Below are 25,647 nucleotides of genomic sequence, written 5' to 3' on the forward strand. Positions count from 1 at the left end.
AATGCCCAGTTACATTACCGTGCCCTTCCTAAGCTGCCTTTTTTTCTGCTGGGTTCCCTTCGCGACTCTGTCGTGTCAGTCTGTTCGAAGAAGTACAGATGCTTATTCTTCCTCTTCGGATCTGTAGCTGTATCCATCGAGAGCGATTCAGAAGATAGTCATGAGGCAGTCAAGTCTGATTCGATGGAAATGCTCACTTTAAGGTATGGAGGCAGCGATGAAAGGTCTGAGCACTTCTCGGCCAACTCAGCGTTTCTGCTCTTGGCCACTAGGTGGTGACACGAGTAGCGACAAACTGGATTGCAGACTGCCTATAAATCTTCTCCGTATTTTCCGGTTCTTGCAGCAGGATTCTTCAGCATATCACGAGCAAGAAATTCCCTGTATATAGTATTATATGGAAGAAGACTTGTTTATCATGTGCGTACTAGTATATAATCGTATCTCCCAAGAGAGTCGCGCAGTTCATGTCCTGAATTTTGCGGATAACGTTTTGCTGTAGCGCAGTGCTACTACTCTGGCAATGCCCATAACCACCTGCACCATGAGCTTGACTCTGGTTCGCGCTCTGCATCAATCTTCAGTGTGACATTACGCGCAGAGCCATGCCACTCTGCCTCTGCAACGGTGGTTACAGATATGCGGCGCTCAGTGCTGGGTTTGTCCGGACAGCTGGTGAACAGGATGCTGCAAAATGTGAAAAAGCAGAAAAAGGATTACTATGTATCTTTACGTAATTATCAAAACAGACACCCCAAACACAGTCTTTAGGTAAGGCATAGTAGAAATTACGCAGCCCAAGGGGTTTGCTTGTAGACGACGTTGCATAGTTTTAAATCTCTAAAAACGTTCAGAAACTCCTCCCTCTGTATCGTGACTTACAACTATCATCCGATTATTGATGCCGTCACAAAGGGGCCAACTTCCGGCGACACATTTTGCGGATACTTCCGGCGTGAACGTAGCTATACTATTGCTTTCGCATTAATTGCCAATCGACTTTTACCTCACGGATTTGGTTGGTTTGGTTGGTTTGTGGGGTTTGACGTCCCAAAGAGACTCAGGCTATGAGAGACGCCGTAGTGGAGGGCTTCGGAAATTCCGGACACCTGGGGTTCTTTAACGTGCACTGATATCGCACAGCACACGGGCGCCTAGCTTTTCGCCTCCTCTGAAAAGTGGCCGGCGAGGCCGGGATTCGATCCCGCATCCTCGGACACAGTATAGTCGAACGCCCTAACCATTGCGCCACCCAGGCGGGTTTACCTCAAAAATCACCACAAAAGGGCGTATGTCGCAGTCCGCGAAAGCTCCCCGCATGAAACTCCACAAGCTGTTATGAAGCGTGACCCGAAAATATTATATGAAGGAAAGAAGCCAACAGTCGGCGAGGCCAAGGAACGCATTGGGGATTGTACTTTGTCTTTTTTTTTTAATTTTTTCTTCGATAATCACATAAATTAGTAATGCAATCTATTTTGGGAAAGATGATTAAACACAAAGTAGAAGAAAAAACAACGTGCCGATGGTGGGAACTGAACCCACGATCTCCGAATATCGCATCCTGTGCTCTTCCAACTGAGCTACATCGGCCGCTGTCACCCCTGCTACTTTCTTGGGTATTAATGTTGTCTGTATACGAACCGTGAGTATTTATATATATATATATATATATATATATATATATATATATATATATATATATATATATATATATATATATATATATTAACAGCACTACAGAAAGTTTGCCAAGCATAGGCAGGACAGGCGCTATACTCGCCTGCCTCGTCTCTTTCGGTGTTCTAGGTTTCAGTCCCACTGTTTCAGCCCCACGAGCCAACTAGACCAGCATTGAGTCGTATACATGCTATCACATCGACAATCACAAACCATCATGTATAAAAAAGTAGAAGCAGCGTCTTGAATTATGAACCCTGCGAGGCAATCAAGCCAGTCTCATTTTCTCTACTATGCCATTGAGTACATAAGCTTTGACTAGTTCTAGGTTTCACATGTAAGCCGCACGGGTCAAAAGCAGCCTTGTAGTTATTCAAATATGCAGCATAACGTCGAGAATGAATCTGCATACAAATTAGATTGAAGACGCGCTACTGTGTAGCAATCTTCAGGTCTGATATTCGCTATAGGTCTGGAGATGTGAAATCGACTCCAATAAAAAGGGCAACGCCGAACAATAGAAAGATTGAAGCGCTCTTTTTTCAACGATAGGCGAAGCTTGCTTTTCTGTACGACATTTCAAATGCGGGAGGATGGATGCCCACAAGAAAATAAAAGTAAATAAAAGCACACACAAGCCGGTGAATTTAAACTAACTGTAAAGCTGGTTATAGTTAACACTGGGAGTTTTCGGGGCACCCTCCGAAGAAATGGGAAGAGAAGGCTTGCCGAACACACCGGTTTCAAGAGGGTAAATTCAGTCTCGGTCAGGCTTCGCCAGGGCCTAGAGACAGGCCTGGTTTTCAGCAATCACTGAGCTCAGCAGATCCGTAGTCTGTCAGCTTTGGCAGCCGAATATTAAGTGTTCAGTCAGGTTCTGTAGCTGGAAGTGAGCTGTTATATCTTGAGCGCTAGTTTGTTACTTAACTGTCGAAGCTCTGCTGCAAAGTTACGTTCCTCGTTTCCTCCGCGGGTATTTCGTCCCTCATCTTCAAGTTTGGCTGTCTGCTACGTGGCCGGAGCCAAATCACTGGACTCGACAAAGCGAGTCGAAAAATCTCGTAATTTTCGGAACCTTCTAAAAAGACAAAGTGTTTAGATGACAAGGAAATGGACGGCATGCTCAGACACTTATTCTCACGCACGTTCCACTCTTGAAAAGCTTCGATGAACAGTTTTGACAGCCGCACAACTGCTGTCAAGTAAGCGGTTATCCCGCTTAATTTATCTCTTTTTTTTTTTTTTTTTTTTTTTTTTTTTTTTTTTTTTTTTTTACACTCGCTAGCGGGTAAAAATGTTTTATTGTGGTAGGCGGGCTTTTTAGCGTTTTTTAGGTCCTGTAGACGATATTTTTGACGGTTTTAGTGGTTTTACAAATTCTGCTTAGAATTGGTCATGCTCCCTAAAATTTACTCATTTATTCAAAAGGCTACTGTGAGCGCATGACATCTCTGAGATGTCAGGGTGGCGATCAGCCAAACATGTTCAATGTGCATTGAATTGATTTGTGCGAGATTTTTAATCCGAATGTTGAGTCCGCTGTTGCCGGGCATGCAGTCTAGTAGACTGGGGCCTGTTATGTATGTGAAGAGCTTTAGGAAAGAGTTCCTACAGGACCTAAGTTTCTAGACTGTTTATTAGAAGCTCCAAACGAACACTCCTTATGGAGTTTAAGAATCGTCGGTGCGTCCTATATAATTCAGAAGTATGTCACGAGAAACAACTGCGCCCATTCAACTGCAACCGCAGAAGCCAACTTTCTGAGTTGGAACAACCACGCAAGAACAGCTGCATTCTACGACGAAGTGCGCAAGTGCAGAGACCCTACCAGCGAAGATAGTGCCTTCTTTGAGCGTACCGAGTTTGCTCTCTCCCAGCTGACGATGTTCTGGTCGAACGCAAGGAAATAAATATTATCAAATATGAACAGGGATGCATATGTGAGTAGAGAGGACGAATGCCGTTATAAAAGTTCTAGCCGGACTCCTAAGGCTGAGTAAGTACCGCTAAAATCGCGAACTCTGGCATATGTAATGCAAGAAATAGTCACGATATGAAGTTGCATGCTGTCAGCAGCTTTGGAGCCCTGCCTAGGATAGGAGGCAGGGAAAAACGATCGTCCGGCAGACTGCTCAGGACGCTACTATGAAGCAGACGACTTCTTTGTATATATATACACGAATGAAAGACGCCAACAGTCGGTGATGTGAAGGAAAGGGGATATTTTTTTGGCATGTTGGTAGAGCACCGGACGCGTTATTCGGAGGTCATGGGTTCGGATCCCACCATCGGCACGTTGTTTTTTCTTCTACTTTGTGTGTAATTATCTTTCCTCTAAACAGATTACATTACTAATTTCTGTGCTTATCCAAGTAAACATTTAAAAAAAAAAGACATAAAATACCATCCCCAACGCTTTCCTTGGCCTCGCCGACTGTTGGCTTCTTTCCTTCACACACACATATATATATATATATATATATATATATATATATATATATATATATATATATATATATATAATGAGGCTAATGCTAAGCTTATGCTGAAGCTATAATGAAGTTAAATGAAGCTAATAAATGCAGCGTTTTTGCACCTTCGATTCAACCTGTAGAAGGCAGGCGGTATATTCTTGGGAATGAAAGTACTCTTAGCCCGAAGTTTCGAGTCGTAAGAGAAATAAAGACTTTATACTATATTCAGAATATTATTTATTTGTTTGTTTGTGGAATTTACCGTCCCAAAGCGACTGAGGCTGTGGAGACGCCGTAGTGGAGGACTCCGGAGATTTCGACCACCTGGGGTTCTTTAGCGTGCACTGACTTCGCACAGCACACGGGCGTCTTGCTTTTCGCCTCCAACGAAGAGCTGCCGCCGAGGCCGGAATTCAAACCCGCGTCCTTGGGATTAGTAGTCCAGCGCCGTAACCACTGCGCCACCCCGGCGAGGTCATAATATTAGTTATATTTTTACAAACTTGTCTTGGTGGCTGAGTAGTTGGGGCACTCGACTGCCGAATCCAAGTACGTAGGATCGAATATCGGCCTCAGCGGCCGCTTTTCAATTCCGGCAAACGCAGGCCGACCACGTGCTGTGCGATGCCATTGCACGTTAAAAAACCTCGGGTGGTCGAAATTTCCGGAGACCTCCACTACGGCGTCCCTCATAGCCCGAGTCGCTTCGAGACTTTAAAACCATACAAACCGAGCCAATTTTTGTTTACAGACTCTATAGCAGAATGAGTATGCGTAAAAATCGACTTTTTCTTAATGCAAATATTGAACATTGCGTTTTTTAGCGGATTTAGGGGCTTCCTGTTGCGGGTTTTCTGTTATTAAGCTGGCAATACTGTGAATCCCATGCATTTGAAAATCGTCCTTTCGTAGAACCGCGTCCCTTGCAGATCGCTAGCAGGGATACAGCTGCGTTGCTCACTTTGGATTCGGAGCAGCCTTTCAGTTTCAACATCTGCCCTACAGCTTATCGCAAAGGCTATCAAAAGTCAGCGGTGCGGAATTCACTATGCCGGCACGCAGCCGGTGAAGTGAGTGAGTGAGTGAGTGAGTGAGTGAGTGAGTGAGTGAGTGAGTGAGTGAGTGAGTGAGTGAGTGAGTGAGTGAGTGAGTGAGTGAGTGAGTGAGTGAGTGAGTGAGTGAGTGAGTGAGTGAGTGAGTGAGTGAGTGAGTGAGTGAGTGAGTGAGTGAGTGAGTGAGTGAGTGAACTTTATTAACTGCTCGGGGATCTTTTTCTTCGCCTCTTCAGCCGAGGCTGACGAGCGGTTGGCGCCCCCAGTCCAGGGTACCACTGGCTTTCGCCAGGTTGCGAGCTCTTGTGACCAGGTATAGCTGAGCCTCCGGTTCAGAGCTGGCCAGCAAAGCCTTCCACTGTCTTTCATTTGGGTTTTCAATTTTTTGTAGTTGATGTGAGCTGCATTCCCATGTTATGTGGTACAGGGTAGGGGTCTTCCCGCACCACGGGCACTCGTCTCTGAATGCCGTGGGATGCATTCATATTCTGTTTAGAAGCACAGAGCATTTGTGAGCATAGCCGCACGGCTATGCTGTTGTGCATATGAGCTAATATTGCGACATTGTTTACATACCTAAGATAAAGAGGGCGTGATGCATGTAGTCATGCTATATCTGGTGGCGATCTCCCATTGTGTTTGTCGATTGGTCAGAATTATTTTAATTATTTTTATATTTGCGAGTAATAAAGCAACAAGAATAGCGAATACACAAGAATGCGAAATTTATCCTGAAAAGCAAAACAAAATGTTGCACGGCGTTGGTTTCCGAAGAGTGCAACAACACTAAAGCATGGTAGACTCGTAATACATGACCATATACACAAAGCGGGTAAAGCGTGTGAAAAATAGAGGGCGTTTTTTTAGAGGGCCCAATATGTTTGGAACCAGGGAACTTGATTCAGATTCATTTTTCTCCTGGGGCTGATGAGAGGCAGAATGCTACAATTAGTTCGCTAATTGACAAAATGAGTTCATTAGCATATAAACATTTTTAGGAGGCATGTATTTTGAGTATTAACCGTCGTCTTTAAAATATTATAGCCGAGAAAAAACATCTTTAAAATTGCTGCTCGCGTTACAAGGCCCACAAATGTCACCCTAATAGGTGATTTCACGCAGTAACAACGCGGAAGCAAGCGTGCCAGGCGTAGAACGCTCCGCCTCGGGGCGGAGCTCGGATTGCGAACAAAATGACTGCGCGCATTGGGTACCGCATGGCGGCTATCAGCGAGGCCGTGGTCGGAACGAAATTCACTACGAACCGCTGCGCGCGAGTCTGGGTCTCGCGTGATGTCAGTCGATTGACGAGATCTCCAAGTGGAGCGACCTACTTAAGGCATGCATCCTGCCGCTGCGTCACAGTTTGAAGCTGCCTATCTGTGTGGCATCCATGGACCGTGTAACGAGCGCTAAAAATTTTAAATATTAATTTGTCGCTTATACTATTTGGAGGACGAGCTCCAATTCTGCAAATACAAGTCACTACCTAAAATAAAAAATAAAAAGTCAATTACATATTTTGGTAACTAGCGAACTAGTTAAAGCAGGTTTCCTCTTACTTAGTGTAGGCCGTATCCCCCGATATAACCCCAGAGCTAAACGAATTTAAGACTAGCAACGCATTCTTTTTAATTTTGAACTTTCTGAAAAACACTATACACCATTGAAACTTCATAATATGGTGAGGGAAGCCATGAATACGTGCGCACTGCTTGGCTTGCTGTGCGACTGCAAAAGAAAATTATGTCGACGCAGTTGTAGTTACATCATTTTAATGTCCTTGAAATCTCCCAAACAAAAATACATAATAGTGCACTGACACTTGGATAATATTGTGCGAAGGCTCGGAATTTTATTGGTCTCGGCACGCTGGCCCCGTCCGTGATAACTAGATTCTCTTGAGAAAGAAAAGAATGGCCACACAAAAAAGAAAAGTTTCCCATATTACGCTGCACATGTATGCAAGTGTGTGCACTGTCGGAAATGACGTGAGGGAAATGCTGTTGCGTGGCTTGTTCATTTTGCAAGGCCTTTCGGCGCTTTGGTCAAGCAGAGGCGAGACGGATAGAAACATGTAAACTCACGTGTCTGTTCCTAATCGCCTCATCACCTGTCTCGTCAGTAGGCGCAAAAATAGAGTCTAACGAATGTTTGGTTCACGTCCCTACACTGTCGTATACATAGACAAATAAAAACCGACACCTGCCGCTCGAATGTTAAATTCTGTTAGTTCTGAAATGTTAGTTCTGAAGTAAAGCTATATTTACTTCCAGAATAACTACACATACTATGACCACAACAGCCAATGCTCGTTACGACATCGCGTCACTGGCACACGTCATTAATAGGTCAACCGTTACCCAATGTAGCACGTGTTTTTACATCATGGCTGTAATGTGCGACATAACTGAGCGGTCTGCTGTTCCGCGAAGTGGCTTAATGGCTCGCTCCAGTTGAGAGTAGCCACTGCACACGGAAACAGCAATGAGGGTTTTTTTGACTGCGTCAGCGTCGTTTGCCGAAGTGACGTAGACAACCGGAGGCGCCCCCGAGCCGTTGAAGGCGCAGGCCAGCACCATCGAATAGGCACCCACGTTGTCCATGAGAAGCCAGTCGTTGACCTGCAGCGGCCAGAAAAGCTGCTTGTCGAAGATGAGGTCTCTGGGGTTGCTGGTGGCGGCCCAGAAGACGGTCAGCGTGGAGCGCGGCTTCTGAATGCGCTACGGAGGGAACGCGAGCATTTTAACAAGTTGTTGCCCGTTTTGCAGAAGTAGTGAATTAATGCTAACCTGATATCAGTAGAACAAAGGGCAAGACCGCCTTCAACACAAACAATGCTCTCATTTTGTGCGTGTGTTCAAGATCTTAATAAAACAGTGCAGTCTTAAGGAACGCTCTTGTTAGATTACCTGCTAGCTGTTTATTGTACCTATTCAAGGACCCCCCCCCCCCTCCCCCTTCCGCGCACACACAGACAAGAAAGGAAAATGAATGGAACGCGCAAGAAAAGATGGCACGACAGACCGGTCCGTTCCGTTTTTGTTTGCGTGATTTGCGTTTTTGTTTTCGCATTTTTAAACTGTTTCCAGTGGCTACGTTTCTTTATTACCTGTTGTAATCATTTCCTTCTGGTATTTTGAGCGCCTTTCTCTTACCGCATTCTTCTCTACGCGCCCCTTTATCTTCAATTGAGAGCAATAATTCCTTAAAATCTTGAAAAAAGCTTAACTGAATGGTGTGCACAAGAATCGAAGGTATGCAAGCTGTGCCTGTAAGGCAAATGAATTCAACTTCATTTATGTGTGACCTTCCTCGCATTCGGAGGAGAGCAGGGATTTTTTTTTTTTATATGTCGGGGACAAAACATATTCAGTGTCATACTCACGACCAGCGGTCGAAGGCTAATCCCGCTCAGCTGGCTTGCATCTCTGGGAATGCTGTTGTACTTGCTTTCGTTGATGAAAACCTCTTCGTAGTCCTGACATTCACCTGAAGATAATTTATTTTTGTTTCACTCGCTGACAAGATACCCTCAAATCACTGGATAAGGGCCAAAATCTACCGGTGGCACCATTCGAAGCCACGAGAACGTATGCTCCCAAAACTATTTAAACAACGCCTCGAGAGCTCTGGCCCGTCCGGTTTCGAGCGGAAGGACCCTGCGGTAATCAGGCTTATGAAGGCGCATTTTCGAAATTAAGTGACAAGAGCCGAAACAAGTTGAAACATTTTTTCTTTATTTTGAGATAGTGGAAACTTTTGAATGAAGAATTGTAGGGATAGTACATATAGCTGCAACAAAGAAACGCTCTTTAATGATAGGCCAGAACTGGCTATATGCTGATCCAGACGAGCTTAATCACTGCTCGTAGTTGCACAGCTTCGCTTGTGATATTCGCTATATGTGTTCGCTATTGGGCGCGAGGACATATACCGTGGCGTCACCTCTCGGAAGCACTCGCATGACAAAGTAAGTGGGTAACGCACGTTCAACTGCTGCTGTAGGATGCTTTCCTAGGCAGTTCAGTTGCGCGTTAGCATTACGGTTATTTATTTATTTAGGATACACTTCGGTCTGGGTCGGTATAAGCTTATTTTGAGGTATGAGACCCAATCATTCGGCAAAAAAGCACTTTATCGAATCAAAGTTATCGAAGTTGGCGAGCTTTACTGCTGCGACGACGAGCACCGGCTGCAGCATTTCTGCTGTTATGAAAAAACAAAAAACAAAAACTGAAGTTACCACACAACCAGTCAGATGTAAGTAGTCAGTACACAGGTAATGGGATTCCTCTGCAAGAGCAAATGACTGTCCGGAGCCTGACAGATGCTGAGCGCCTTCGCATAACGCCGGGGGAAGCGGCACCGTTCGCCTGCTTCCTTGAACGTAGTAGAGCAAACAAGTTTGACTGTGATGTTGACATGGATTAATTTTTTAGCAAGTGTGAAGACGTGCGTTCCACGAAGCGAATTCTTGCGCACCGACTATCTTCATTGGCACTCTTGGTTACAGCGGATATTTGTTTTCCCCGCGAACAGTAGGTTTCTTTTTCTTTTTTTTTTTTTTTTTTTACGCATATCTCGATCAGCACATCACAGCATGTATGCAATGCTCCATCTTTCGTTTATTCACGGACTCTGTCATTTGTAATTACTACAGTATTGAAGACGCTGTCTGAGACAACTCACCATGCATACCACTGCCTGAGGCGGCAGAAGCTTCTAGTTCAGTAAAATTTCCTTATCAACGCGTTCATTTAAAACAATTTGAGACCTTCTGGCCTTCGCACGATCCCTCCTTTCTTTGGGAGGGTACTGCTCCATGAAGCATCCAGCATCTTTACCATCCTTCCAGCAATAGTATCGTTAGCTTCACAAATGATAAGCGCAAATTAAAACGCGTTCGCCGTTTCTTCTGCCGCTCACTGAACATTTAGCGCCAACTCTATGGACGAAATCTTGTTCGCTAAAATGTCTGCTACTCGCTGATTTGCCCATTAAAATTTTTTGTTAAGGAAGGTTCTGTGAGCAATGGGAGCTTACGTCCTTCGCTTACGTCCGGGTACAGAGCGGTAACGGACCGTAGAAACAGCTTAAATAAACTTCAGCAGCCTCAGTAACGATGCAAGATCAAAAAGTGCAAGGCTGACACTCTTTATCAACCCAACCGACAGAAATAAACGCGATTATTAGCTTTTAAAACGCTCAAATTCAATTGAGCGTCTGCTTCAGCAACATTAAGAGGAGTCACGCAGAGGTGGGCATTTGACCTCAAAAAGTGCAACCTCACCTCAACCTCAATAAAAATTTCCTGACCTCACTCAACCTCAACCTCACGCTTTGAGGTTGAGGTTTGACCAGGTGACCTCACCTCAATTTTTCTGATGCCACCACCGACCTCACTCAACCTCACCTTAAACTCAAACTGTGAGTTTGAGTTCGGTCGCTCGACCTCAAAAAAAAAAAAAAATAATAATAAATAAATAAAAGGTTTTTTACTTGAGAACACTAGCTATAAAACGACATGGCACAAGTCCTGTGCGGTGACACGCCAGAATGACGACATAAATTTTAAACAACATTGAATATGATGAGGCTTACTTGTAAAGTAAAAAAATTTTAATGAACATTTGCCAGCGGGCTACTGATTCACAGCAGGCTGACCTAATAACGGCAGTATAATTGGTCAGTTTCAACTCTTCAAATTTTATTTTTATTTGTTTTGATATGGTGACTTTTGACCTAATTCCCGCTGTAATGCTTATGTGTCCTTGGTGCTGCTGGATGCGAACTCCCGAAGGTCTGCAGTGAAACGTCGCACATATCTGTGACCGTCAAATAGTGTTTCCTCATGACAAGCAAGTCATAATTTCTTGGTGAAGACATTTTCCTGCGGTTTGAAATCGAATCGGATGACAAAATCACAAACAATCTAATGTTTCTTCAGTGTAACGTCTCTGTTACAAAAGAAAAAAAGTACATCGACCACTTGCGTATATATGGAAGTTGTAGTACCATAACATTCTTTTATCAAACTGACTTCTGACGTGGGACTTATCACAAGAGGCGGACAGAACAAATTGTTGCCATATGCAGAGACGCTTAGTTACGAAAAGGTAAAGCGTGCTTGACTTTTGACATTGTGCTACTTTCGATAATCCTGACGAGTGGGTTGTGCTGTATAGAACAAACGCCGTGACAAATTATTGGAAAGATTACCCTCCCTTCTACTTATACTAATAACTAGCGATGAATTTGCAGCCCCAAAACATTCCTTTTATCATTGATGTAAGTTAAAGAAATAATACGTTGGATTAGGGATAATTCGCACATTACCTTGAGATGACGACAGAAGCTCAAAAGCTGGTTTCCTTGTCCACACAGTTTCTTGTCGCAGTGAATGCATTCCAAGTTTACAGTGCTTTTCGTTTCGTTTGCGTGGCTATTTTAACGGAAATGGCCTTCGGTGTCTTCGTCAATTCGACAACTGCGCGCGCACACATCATCGTCGGTATATTTAGATTTTTTCGCTATATCTGCCATAACCACACCTGCCATAACCGCAACCATGTCATGCACCCTCGACGCCGAACGCAATAATGCGATAGACCTCGAAGAAGAAGGGCAGACCTCAGCTGGAAAGGGCGGAAACTTCTGTCATAAATTACAGAAAGTCGCCGACCACGGCATGGCTGCGTGTCTTCGCTTGAAAAAGACGGCCACGGTAAATGGCGAAGAACACAGCATGTTGTTTAGATGCTGCCTTTTTTTTTTTACGATTTCGGGCGGCTCACCGACGCCGTTTGGAGGCGACTTCCAAGCAGACGTTCCAGAAACGATTGGTGTCGATGAGAACGTGGGGCTAAGACACCAGCTTCTAGTCGCAACGATAGAACCACGCCCACTGGGAGAATGAAGCGGGAACACTTAACCCATGCTACGGGAGTTTCGTTTTTCTTCGACTGCACGATATTCTTCAAGAGAGGAAGACTAGCGGGTGGTGAGCAGGGTGGCAACGTGTCTACAGGGAGGAAGAGCAGAGTTTGAACACTGACTAGCGTTTCCCTCCTGCGAAACGATGAGATGCCTGCATGGTCGACAAGCGACAGAAGTCCGCACAGCCGCCGCGGCGTTCCGAGAAGCGAGAAGGGCCTGTCTTTATATTTCTTTAGACCAACAGGAATACGCCAGTCGGAGGTATAGCGCATAACCAAGAGCTATAGAAGCAAAAAAAAAAGAAAAGAATGTTGCGAGAGGAAGAATCTGAGAATTGTCTTTTCTGATTTTTTTGTTTTTTTTTTCTTAGGAGGAGGGGGGGGGGGGGAGGGAAGGGTGACGACTGGCCGTACCGCAGAAAAGCGGCCGGTTGTGAGTAAACGCGGGGGCACAAACGCGGGAGGGGGCACTGGTAAGTGACCACAAAACGAAAACAAGAAGTGAGGAAAAATAGGGGTGGTGCAAGTCTACTGAAAAACTAAAGAGGAGACGCAGATCTTCACTCGCGCATTCACACGCTCGAGCACCGCGCACACAACTCGCTCTCTCGCCCACACTGCCACTGTCCTTGTAACTCTCGGCCCCGTTGACAGAAACGCACTTAAAAATACCTAAAACTCACAAACTCACAGAGGCGCGCGTATGTGAAGTGGCTTACTTTCCAAGAAATGCCAAGGGGTTCCCGGGTCCGCGCTTTGTCCGCTAGTTGAGATCGGACATCGGCTTCGGAGCCGAAAGAGCAGAAGCCAGCTTACGAACAAAAGGCGCGCCCGCCACTTTGACTGCAAGCTGTAAAACGGAGGGGAGGCCCTCGATAAACAAACATGTAAATGAAAAAGGCGCAAGCTCACGTAGGGTATGAGAATGACTGCAAGCAGTCGTCAGTCATCTGTCTGTTCTTCAATGATTCTTCGAGAAGGGCACATTAAATTTATATTTTTATGTAAGGGTTAATTTAATGTCTAGTGATTAATAATAATAATAATAATAATAATATTAATAATATTAATAATAATAATAATAATAATAATAATAATAATAATAATAATAATATTAATAATAATAATAATAATAATAATAATAATAATAATAATAATAATAATAATAATAATAATAATAATAATAATAATAATAATAATAATAATAATAATAATAAAAGAGTGGATTGCACAGATAGATACAACTACGATCTACCGTCCCATTGCTTTCTTTCGTTTTAACTCGTACCATATACAATAGCAAAAGCAGATTTTATTTACTAAAATACAGTCTTCGTGGGGTGACTTCTCGTCAAGCCATTTATCTCTTGTCTCTTCTGCATCCTTGTTCTTTCCATATGCCTCTCTGAAACCTCCTCTCTCGTGCCATCCTCCCCAAGCAATTGCTTGGTTGCTGGATCTTGCGCTTCCCTGTTTTCTACTATTCTAGCTTTTTTTTCTTTTTCCGAGAAGTCGACATACCCACGTAGGTCTGGAAATCCTTCGAGTTTGCGCAGACTTTCTTCCCTTCCCAAACTCGCTCGGAATGGTGGCGGGATCTTGTTTCACCTTCTTTCGAGTCTGCAGCCGTCGTCCAACCCCACTCGTTTGCCGCGCTGCGCTTTACGCCCCCCCCCCCCCCCCCTCTTTTTTTTTCGTGTCGAACGCAAACTGTTCGGTACGTGCGCGTTGGTAGCCAAAAGAGTGTACACGACAGGCATTATGAAAGGTGTTTTTCTGGCTTTGTTATCGCTGTGGGAAAGAATAATTTCGACCTCACAAGCCGACCTCACTAAGTTACGACCTCACTCAACCTCAAACTCACGCATGAGATTGAGGTCTCATTTGCTGACCTCACTCAAAAATATTTCAGGTGTTGCCGACCTCACCTCAACCTCACCTCACTCCGTGAGGTTGAGGTCATTTTGAGGTTGAGGTTGACCTCATGAGGTTGCCCACCTCTGGAGTCACGTGATCCCACTTGCTCCCCTAGGTCGACAATAGCGCCGTGCGCTCCAATAGTGGCGCTCGCGCCCAATATCGCTATATAATTCAGTCAGCTTGCCTCAGTATGTGCGTACAGCCGTTTACGAAAGTAGTGAGACCCAGGAAATGAGAAAACTGGATGTCATCGTTTTCTGACGATACAGCGCCTGTTCTAAAGTTATGAATAGGGTGCGCGCCCTGGATATGCTTGCCAGCCTGCCGAAGCACGTCCGCCAAGCGTGCGTTTTTATACCGACGAACAGCGATTGTAGCGGTCCGCGTGGTCTCTTGATGCTTGCGCGCGACTGTATACATGCGAAGTCTTCAAACGGTGGAGCTGGAACAAGACTTTCAAAATGATTTTTCGAAAATTGGCTGTAGAGTTGTCGAAGCGGCAACTGCGGCCCTATGAAATTTGCCAGCAGTGTTCTAAATGAATGCAGCTTGCATCAAAGTTCAAAACATAATAAACGTTTTTGTGTAGCATTTTTCATTTTATTTTTATTTTGTAACACTTAGATTTCTTTTACTAAAATATACTTAATGCAAAATTCTGACATTTACCTCTAGAGTGCACACAACCAAGACTGCAAGGTAGGACGAGGGGAAGATGGCTATTCATTGTGAAAGAGAATCGTACAAGTGTTTCAGGGGACGCGTTTTCAAGCACAGCCAGCGTTTCGACAAGGGTCTTGGCTTCGTCTGGGCGTCTGGGCGAAGAGAAGTACCCTTGCCAAAACGCTGGATTAGCTTGCGAACTAAGGCTACCCGTCAACACTCGTTCGGTTCTCTTTCATACAACCACGAGTGGAATTATGGAAAACGTCTGCCTGTGCATGTTTTTTTGGTCATAAACAAACTGATTTCGAGCCCTGATTCTAGTCCTGCTCATGTAAAAAGCATTATTTCAAACCCGTAGAAGAAATTGTACGCTTACGCTTTAGATTTATCGACGAAATGGTGTACAAAAGTGCAAAACTTCTGATTTGGGAAAATTCAGGTATAGGCTTTGGAATCTAGATCTCACGGTTCCGCTCGACATGACCTCGAAAAAGCATGAAAATGCGCTTCTGAAATCACGAATATCGAAATGAAATATCTTTTCCAAAAGCTAGAGAAACTTTATGACGGAAGTTTGCAAAATATAAAAACTAGTTCTGACAAAACAGCCTCAGATAGCACCCCCGTTCCCCTCCCTGTTTAAGTTACCTGCCCCTCACCATTGGCGGTGAAAGGGAACTCTTAAAGAGGAGCTCGGTGTTGCAAAGGCGGATACATATCATTCTGGCGAGGAATATTGTCAGAGAAATAAGAATCAACGCCGGAAGACTCTATCGTGAACGCAGTGAAAGCCGTAAATCGCGTTAAAACAGAAAGAAACAGGCAATGGCGCTGGTGAGCATACCATCCGCGTCTGCTTCCTTTCTGCGCTTTCCCACAACTTTCGTTGCAAGAGTGAACGCTGACGCCACCAAGAATCGCCCGGGTTCGGCAATCAGTGTTGCTCCGGTGGATGAAGGAAAGTACGTCTCAAGGGCCAGCTTGACCAGGCGGCACTCCTAGAAACGAAAAAGTAAAGTTTCTTGATCGCCGTTTACGCGATGAAGCTGCCGCGTTTTCGTTTTTCTGGCCATGGGGCTAGAAAATGCTCGCCTGCAGATTCTATTGCGAGAAATGCTGCTTTTGGTGCATAAAATCGTTCTCTTTTTTCTTATTAGCCGTAAGTTAGAGAGCTATAACCATATTCGGGTGGCTTATGCTACCGGTTCACCGGAAAATGACATCTGACTGGTCCAGACTAAACAAAAGAGTGTATTTGCTACGGGCTAAGACAGGCTACCCAGTGTTTTCTTGAATAATTGATTTTGAAATGACTTACATGAATCCATTTTTTTTTATTTCTATCTCCCTTACAAATTCAGCAGTTCCCCGAATCGAGCAGGTTTAATCAAGCTCCGGCAGAGTAAACTTTCCCTTTTTTGGGTACCACTCACCATTTTTCTCCTTAAATTTTATTTTTCACTCGAACTAGTTTATGCGCGCCTCAACGAGAACAAACGTCCTGGTTTCGAACAAAAAAGAAAAGCACCCACGGAAATGAAAAAATGCTTAGAATGGAGCGCGTAAATAACGATTAGACAACAAAAATCGGCCCTTAGATAGATAATCATCCATTTATTGCAGAATAAATAGGAGTTAAATGACGCCGATGCTATGTTCTCACACTGTAAACTTATGCTCATAAAGTAGTTAACGTCGCAATATTACGGCAGTATAAAATGCCGCAAGGCCAAGGCGCTTAGCATTGAGTACATTTTGCGCAACTGCTGGGTGTTGCACAAAATAGTGGGCAGCGAAGGCATAGAGGCAGAGTATCAGCCTCGATTTCAAAAGGACCGTGGTTCGGATGTCATGCCGAATAATGTTCCCTCGGATAAAAACAAAATAATCCGAGGGTCGGTGGGAGTGAACAACCAGGCCTCGGCGCCGCCTCATGAGCAGGCACCGTACCTTACATCGGGATAAGTTTTTAGCCACCGTGGCTTAGTACCTGTGAATACTTACGTTTTGTCCACGGGCCTCCACCACCGGCGGCTGCAGAGCAGCTGATAAAGACGCAGTCAGACCTTTGGCGCAGCGCACTGTGATAATAGTCTTTTGCTTCGGACAGGCTGCCTTTAGAAATCTGACATGGCAACGTTTCACGCAGGGACATTATCTATGTAGGCAAAGCTAACATTTCTCTTTGAGCCGCTAGTAGGTTTTATGGGATATCGCAGAGATTTGCGAGGCTATGCATCATACGTAGGCTAAAGAGCGGGGACGTACTGTTCGTGGTACAGTCGTTTTGCGGACCAACGAGAACTAGGTGAGAATTTCTTATCAATAAGGATACATCTGTCGAGCTACAGCAATCCTACAGTGCAGATTTAACAAGTGTACGGCAGTTATCCCAGTAAAGCTTAATAAGCGGGAAAAAAATGAAGGTTGTGTAAAGAAGACAAAGAACAGAAAAACGCTGCGGCATCGCCATCACCATCGCTTGTCTCCGGCGCCCATCTCGCTCGCGCTGAAGCTGTGCCCTGCGGCTGGTAATTCGACCCTGCTGTGCCCGAAGTACTGCCAGTGCTAGACGTTCCAGCCAACCATTAAATCCACATTTCACTTGGTGGAGGTCAATCTGAGGTTCCCTGTACCAATCTCGCCCTGGAACTTCGCAGCAGAACATTGACTACCCCAATGACGGAGCCGACTTCATTGCACCTACCTCCGCCAGTCACCTGCACAGGTGCCGTTCGTCAACGGGACCCGGCTACCTTCAGTGGAAGCAGCGATGACGACGTCGACGATTGGCTGACCACTTACGAACGGGTCAGCCGTCACAATAACTGGGACGACAACCGTAAGCTCAACAATGTCATCTTTTACTTGAGCGACGTCGCTAATCTGTGGTTTCGAAACCACGAGTCGGACTTTGGCACCTGGGCGAATTTCAAGACGAAATTTTCTGATGTCTTTGGCCGCCCCGCCGTCCGAAAACTCCGCGCGGAACAGCGTCTTCGGTCGCGACTGCAGCTGCCCGGTGAAACGTTCACCAGTTACATTGAGGACATTGTTGATATGTGTCGTCGCGTTGACCCGACCATGACCGAGGCCGCTAAAATACGTCATGTCCTCACAGGAATTGATGACGGCGCTTTTCACATGCTCATCGCGAAAGGCCTCACTACGGTCAAGGAAATCTATGACCTCTGTCAAAGCTACGACGAGCTCCGGAGGGAGCGTGCTTTGATTCGCCAGCCTCATACATCACTTGCTGGACTAGCCGCGGAGAGGGAGTCATCTAGCCTCTCTGAAGACATCAAGGCTTTTGTACGCCAGGAAGTCGCGCGACAACTGTCCTTGCAGCCCTATGTTAAGGAGTCGTCAACAACTGGCCTTGTTCCGGAGCTTCGCCATGCAATCCAACAGCATGTATCTGAAGTCCTCCCTAATCCTGTTCCTCAACCAGCTCCGGCCGCACCTTCAATGCCGTTACTCACGCCCACAGTTTCATCGTCCGGCGTTGCGCCACTGAGCTACGCTCCAGCATTCGCGCCGGCTCCTCCTCAAGTATTGCGCCGCACGTATGCCCAAGTCACTTCAAGTCCACCGCCTGAGCCAGCATATGCCTATGCTTCGCCCCCCATGCGGTCGGCACCAACAGCTTTTGCTCCCCCCTTGCTTCCGACACGATCTCCATGGCGCACATCAGACAACAGGCCTATTTGCTACCACTGCGGCATCCCTGGGCACACTACACGCTACTGCAGGCGCCGAATAAATATGGCCTTTGCTGCACGGCCTGCGCCACCTTATTTGGCCCCCCAGTTCCCAGTCCCATCGGGTCCTCCAACAGCACCCCCTGAACCTCCGGACTTCCGCCCTCGTCGTTCGCCATCACCACGTCGCCGCTCCATTTCGCCAATGCGCCGACGACCCGCTACCCAGCCGGAAAACTAACCGCCGCAGTTCGCGAGGCACGAACTGCGTATCCGACCGAATTTCAAAGTCCTCGTCTTAATCCCGCGAATGTTATTCCTGTCATCGTTGAAGGTGTTCATACTCTTGCGCTCGTCGACACCGGTGCCGCTGTATCAGTTATCAGCCAAAAACTCTGCCGCTCCATCAGAAAGGTGACTACGCCTCTCGAGGGACTATCGCTTCGTACCGCATCCGCTCACAGTATACAGCCGACAGCTATCTGCACTGCTCGCGTCGTCATTGCTGCAGCCTTGTACATCATCGAATTCGTCGTTCTCCCCACATGTTCTCATGACGTCATTCTCGGCTGGGATTTCCTGTCCCAGCATCATGCTATCATTGACTGCGCCAGTCATCAAGTAGAGCTCATTGAATCGAGTGATGCACCGTCTGATGCGTATCACCCGCAAACAAATGGCCTCACGGAGCGCTTCAACCGTACGCTTGGGGACATGCTCGCAATGTATGTTACATCTGAATCGGGAAGCTCCAACTGGGACCAGGTACTGCCATTCGTAACGTTCGCGTACAACACTGCCACCCAAGCAACAACTGGGTTTTCGCCCTTCTTTCTCTTATATGGCCGTGAACCATCTTGTACTCTGGACACAATTTTGCCATACCATCCAGATGCCTCTGAGTACAGTGCTTTGTCAGATATTGCACAGAAGGCCGAGGAATGCCGTCAGCTTGCTCGCACGTTTACCTCCAATACTCAAGGCTATCGCAAAGATCAGCATGATCCCGATACCCCTGCTCCCACGTTCCTGGCCGACAGCTTCGTTTGGCTATGCGTTCCTGCCACCAACAAACTAGACACCAAATACCACGGACCTTATCGCGTCTTGGAACGCACATCCCCTGTGAACTACGTCATCGAGCCAGTCACCCCTTCTTCCGACCACCGCCGTCGCGGCCGCGAGGTTGTCCACGTTAGCCGCCTCAAGCCATATTACAACCCTCTGGTCGTCTCTTCTCCCTGAGTCGCCAGGATGGCGACTTCTTCACGTGGGGGAAATGTAAAGAAGACAAAGAACAGAAAAACGCTGCGGCATCGCCATCACCATCGCTTGTCTCCGGCGCCCATCTCGCTCGCGCTGAAGCTGTGCCCTGCGGCTGGTAATTCGACCCTGCTGTGCCCGAAGTACTGCCAGTGCTAGACGTTCCAGCCAACCATTAAATCCACATTTCAGTTGTGAAGACTTGTGCACATACATCCAGTCATGGTGACAGTATAGTCAAAAGGTTCTGTGAAGACATGACATCGACAGTGAGTACAGTGAAAACGAAGTGTGCTGTCATGATGGGAGACTTCAGTGCCAAGATAGGCAAGGAGCAGACAGTAGGTAACTACAACGTAAGATCTAAGAATAGCGTGGGAAGTCATCAATACGGCTCGTAAAACAAAACAGCTTGCGGATCATGAACACCTTCAGCAAACGGAAGGACAGGAAGCGGACATCGAAGAGTCAGAATCATCATCATCACCATCATCAGCCTGATTATACCCACTGCAGGGCGAAGGCCTCTCCCATATTTCTCCACTTAACCCGGTTCTGTGCTAGCTGCATCCACTGGACCCCTGCGAACTTCTTAATCTCATCCGCCCACCTAACTTTCTGCCGCCCCCTGCTACGCTTTCCTTCCCTTGGAATCCAGTTTGTTACCCTCAGCGACCATCGGTTATCCTCTCTTCGCACTACATGTCCTGCCCACGTCCATTTCTTTTTCTTAATTTATTTTTATTTTTATCCTCGCCATTCTGACTCTTCTTTTAAGAAAAAGAAGAGTCAGAATGGCGAGGATAAAAATGAAATTGCTTCCATATTATGCGCACATCCGGCAAACAGGATGCGTAGCTGCTGGGCAGGGCGCGATGAAGTGACCATAGAAGTGAGGTCGCAAATTAGCGTAGATTTGGACAAGAAACAGTGGAAAAAGAAGGCCCTTAACGAGCCACCGGTAAGAGGGAATTGGGAAGAGCTCAGGATCCAGCTAGAGGAAAGATATACCGCTTTGAGAAAATACGACAGCCTCAGTTCTCAGGAGAAGAATGATAAGCTCCAAAATATCCCTAAAGAGTGTCCAGTAGATGTTCGGGTAGTATTGATTAAGAGAAAATAAACATCATTTGTCAGGAGACGGTGTACACGAATAAAAAACGTAAAAATATGAAACCTTAAACCACATTGACTGGATAGAGTTCCAAGAACAGCCAAAGCTAGCCAGGCGACATGAGGTACCTGACATAATAAAGTACACTATGCAAACGATCGAGTGGGCTTTAAAGGATAATGGGTAGCGGAGTCTAAAACCATCGAGGGGTAATTAGATGGAGACGAATCAGGCCAGTTGGCATCGTATTGCTATGTAGCGCGCAGATGCTGTGGGGGAACAAATGCAAAAAAAGACAGCAACTGCACGTAGTGCCCGCTACATAGCAAATCAGTACGCACAAGTCTGCCCTACGTACAGTCGTTGCTTCGCTTTGTCTTTTTTTTTCTTGTACAACGCATTCAACCAATATAGCAAGGAAATCAGTCACCTACAACTCATCTGCACGCCCGCAGATACAAGGAGGAAAAGAAGTAGCAAAAATCGTTAAGCTGGTCGAAATGGTAGAGTAACTTTATTGAGATTCCTGCAGAAGCCGAAACGACCTTGAAAAGTGATTAACACATTTCATGAATGGCGGTAAGGGCATTGTCGTAGAAGAACTTGCAATAATTGTAATGGCTTACGACAGCGAGCCCACTCTCATCTTGGAAGAGCACTAAAATAGCTTAATACATACGAGAGGAGATGTCAAGGGCTTGAAAAACTGGAAGTAGATCAGCTTGCTGTTCATCACCTACAAGGAATTTACCAAAGTAATCTCTTATAGAACAGTCTTATAGACTTAGTCACAAAAAAAGACAAAGCTGGCTTTCGTAAAGACTGCTCGACAATTGCCTGTGTTCACCTCAATCAGGTGATAGAGATATGCATGGAAGACAACCAGCCCGTATATTCGATGGCTTTTCAGTGGGTATAATATATTTACAAAAAAGAGAACTTCCATCAAATTAATTTTAGGCCTGGAGCTGTATTGGGGGCTACGGAGGGCACCGGGTAACACGCAGAATGCATTAAATAGTTCACTAACTAGCTAAATACGTTATTTATAATTTCTACTTTAGTGGATGTATTGTACTTGCAGAATTGGAAGTGGCCATACAAAAGTACAGCCAAAAAATTTAAACAAATGGTAGCGCGCGTTACAGGCTCGCAGGTGTCCGCCTCATAGGTAGATTCACAAATCGGCAGCGACTGCGTCTGGCTTAGATCGCTCCGTTTTGGCGCTTTCAGGCCGGATTGCGAGCTAAATGACGGTGCGCATTGTGTACCGATGCAGCGGATATCAGCGAGGACGCGGTCGAAGCGAAATTGACAACGAACCTCCATGCGCCCACGTGGCTGATGATGCCATCAGGGTTGAGAAATCTTTGCATGGAGCGATCTACGTCACACGTGCACGCTGGCGTTGTGTTACGGTGTGAAGCCGCCTTTCAGGGTGACATCGATGGCCCTTGTAATTACCGCTACAGTTCCTAAATTGTTTTTCTCGGCTATACTGATCGGAGGACGAGCTCGAATTTTGTATATACAACCTATCCCTAAAATAAGTAATGAGAATAAATTAATGCATTTACATTATAATTGAACTAATTAAAACAATCTGCCTCTTACCTGGTGTCCACCGTAGCCCTCAATATAGCCCCGGGGATAAATAAATCTAAGGTCTGATGCCTTTAATAGACGCCTTGGACCTTACAGAAAACACGTGTAGATGGGGTAGAACGAGAGGAACAGACGAAAACCCCTTGTCGAACCATTGGCTCCGCTTTGAACTGAGGCTCTCCTCAACCATTGTTGAGTTTTCTTTCGTGCTGTATAGACCGGCTATTCATAGAATATAGAAAGCATTGGACGCAGTCGAAACCACAGCAGTCATGCATGCAGAATGGTGTAGGCGATGTGTAAAGGTAGTGAAAAATATCGGTAGAAGGTTCGCAGCTGTCATAGATAGCCCACGAGAAAATTGATAGCATCCGAATCAGGAAGGACGTAAGGAACTATCTCTCCGGTACGAATCACCGAGTGTTTACAGGAGGGAAGCAGACATATAGATTGGGAAGAATTGGGATGCAAGGTAATAGAGAATATTTTGATTTATCTGTGATTCCCTGATAACATTGACTCGGCAAGCAACTGAGGGCACGAAGTGCAAAGCGTGATCAACGACCTAAACAAGCTAAGCAAAGATGTGGGGACAAAATTAATATATAGTGCACTAATGTAACGCTCAAGATTATTGGGAAGGAACGACCGCTAACAATAGGCCGCGAACCCCTGCAAGTAGCAAGGGAATGCATCTTCCTAGGGCAGGTAATGACAGCAGATCCGGGAGGTTATATTTAAATACTAGAAAAACAATGAAGTGGGGTGCAACTGGAAATCAGTCTCGGGTGAGGAACAGAAGTTTACCAGGGTCTCTCAAAGGAAAGCACATACCGGTTCAGTGGTGGTATTGATGGAGCCGAAACCTGGAGGTTAATGAAAGATTTGAACTTTAAAATTGAGGACAGCGCAGCAAGCCGTAGAAAAGAGAACGATAGGAATAAATTTGTGATTCAGGAACCACAGTGGCTCGTGGAAAAAGCATTCTAATCGAGTACCAGAATAAATGGGCGTGGGCAGGGAATGAACTGCGAAGCTTATATAAGCGATGGTCGTAGTTTCAAGAAGAAAAAAGCTTGCATGGATCTCAAGAGGATCAGTTGGGCTAATGAGGTTCGGAAGATTGCGCGGATCAGGCAGCCGCAGCTGTCACAGGATATGATGAATTGGAAGGACATAGCAGCGGCCTTTGTCCTGTCGTTGAAACAGTTGGGCTGATAATATAGAAGACGAACTCGGAGACCTGTGCGTGGGGTGCAGATAGTACAGTTATTGTTTTTGTTTGGATGGACGTCCTGTCGACATTTGTAGCAGCGGATATCTCTCCAAAGAAGTCGTTTGCATCGTCATCTTTGCTCTGATCGTTGCAGAAATACAGGATGTTGTTGATAGAGAGCAAGGTGGTTCTCGAAGCATGCGCTAAACCAAATGGAACTGAAGACAATTCATACAAGCCACAGTACGCTGAGTATTCTACAGCTACAGTATTTTAGTATAAGATGTCTGGCCTTCATTTGGGCAACTGCAGGCGACCCCTCCTGATTTCGCACAGGCTGTAATTATCTCTTTTTATTTATTTCCAAAACCACTCTGCGTTCTTAATCTCATTACAAAGAGAGTAGTATGTGTTATCGTGATTCTCACCTTTTAACGCTACCCTCTTCTTGTCGTTTAATCCCTCTCTACGGCAACTACCCTCTTTTCAAGATAGATGTCTCAGCAGCTTTCAAGTTTCACCCCCGAGAGGAACTCTTACGGGCATTACTTGCGGGATACTCTAGGCCTGACACAATGAGGATGAATATAAGCATGTGGAGCGGGGAGAAGGAAAGAAGAAGGTGTTTGGACGGCGCAGCTGTGAACAGTGGCGTATTTTTCTCTTCAAAACCTTCTCTAGAGATAAGCGAGCGATGGTTGGTCACCATCCAAACCCATATTCAAGTTTATGCTTTGTGAGGCAGTTATCATACTATTTTCTGATGAAACTTGTCTCTTTAGTCGAATGAACTGTTAACGTGTGGTAAACATTTTGTGCCAAACCTAAATGCGGGAAGTTTAGGGAAAGGTAAGTTTTAATATATTGTTTTGAATGGATAGTAAATCTCGCTAATACCCTTACGAAGTTTGTAGTCTCAGATTGTGACTCTTGGCATGTTGTTGTTTTTCTTTTCTATTACCTTTCAGACAAAACGTGTTTACACTACTACTTTTTTGTCTATAAAGACTAGAAGTAAAAAAAAAAAGAAAAAATAATCCCCCTAAGCTTTCCTTGATCTCGATGGCTGTTGGATTCCTTCACATGTATGTCATAATGAGTCCCACACATTCTCATCTTTGTCTGTTCATTCTGTCATATGTCTGAAAAACTAGAATTGAGGAACCCGTTTTCTACACAACACTCTTCACAAAAACGAAGCGTTTAGAGCACCCTGTAACAACTATTGACAGTGTACCTTTTATCGAATTTCAGACAATTTTCTTCCCAATATTCGGGAGCGAATGTGAAAAATGAGGAATTTTGGAACGTACGCTGGAGATAGTACGTGCGGGTTCCTTTTTCCTTCACACAGCTTCCTCACAATGTCATCATTCAGTCGCCATAAAAACCACAATTGGTGTTGAAGTGTGTTGTGAAAACTAGACGCGGCAAACATTTAGTGCGCTGCAGAGTTTGATATATGCTTAGGATTGCGCGAACTCAAGCAATTTTATAAATCGAGCTGTTGACATGAGGAGAAAACCAAACACCAAGAGAAACAAGAACGCGAGGTGTGAACTCAAATTATGCGCAAAATTATTGTCTCTGAGGAAGCCGCACCTTGTTCGTAATAGCTTAGAAAATTCAGGCAGGATGCAAATGCCTGTTTCATTTGTGTGACGCGTTATCATCCTGATACTTTCAGTTTGTTCTATTTGCCACAAACGTTATTCAGCTCAAACCGTCGTTATCTGTAGAAGGTGGCACAGCAATCAACCCATAATTGTGTGATTAAATATTTTCGAAAGAAATTTCATTGCCGCTCTTCAATTCTCGCTAACAAGTCACTGTAGCCTTCTCGCCGTGGCACGTTTGCGGTCTCGCTTCGACAACCAACGAGTTGACCCGGGAACTTCCGCGACATGTGGTACTCTGTCCCGTCTAATATCAGGATTGCTGCAGGGCGATAAGCTATCCATTGACTGCAAGTTGACTGCACATACAGGGACAGCACTTAAATCATACCTTAGATCAGC

The 25,647-nt window shown here is 45.4% G+C and overlaps 1 protein-coding gene across 1 annotated transcript in view; it reads right to left on the reverse strand.

Annotated features, from left to right (window-relative positions):
- Window positions 1-6,974: 6,974 nt before the first annotated feature.
- Window positions 6,975-25,647, reverse strand: part of LOC146202152 (ornithine decarboxylase-like) — a 99,205-nt gene continuing 80,532 nt past the window's right edge. Inside the window, exons 7-9 of the mRNA XM_084584116.1 lie at window positions 15,575-15,728; window positions 8,595-8,698; window positions 6,975-7,929 (exon numbers count right to left, since the gene is read on the reverse strand). Coding sequence (XP_084440242.1) covers window positions 7,588-7,929; window positions 8,595-8,698; window positions 15,575-15,728 — 600 coding nt within the window. The 3' untranslated portion in view covers window positions 6,975-7,587. The remainder of the gene's footprint in view (window positions 7,930-8,594; window positions 8,699-15,574; window positions 15,729-25,647) is intronic.

Source organism: Amblyomma maculatum, chromosome 1, assembly GCF_055883805.1.
Source record: "Amblyomma maculatum isolate TAMU_Amacu chromosome 1, ASM5588380v1, whole genome shotgun sequence".
NCBI lineage: Eukaryota > Metazoa > Arthropoda > Arachnida > Ixodida > Ixodidae > Amblyomma > Amblyomma maculatum.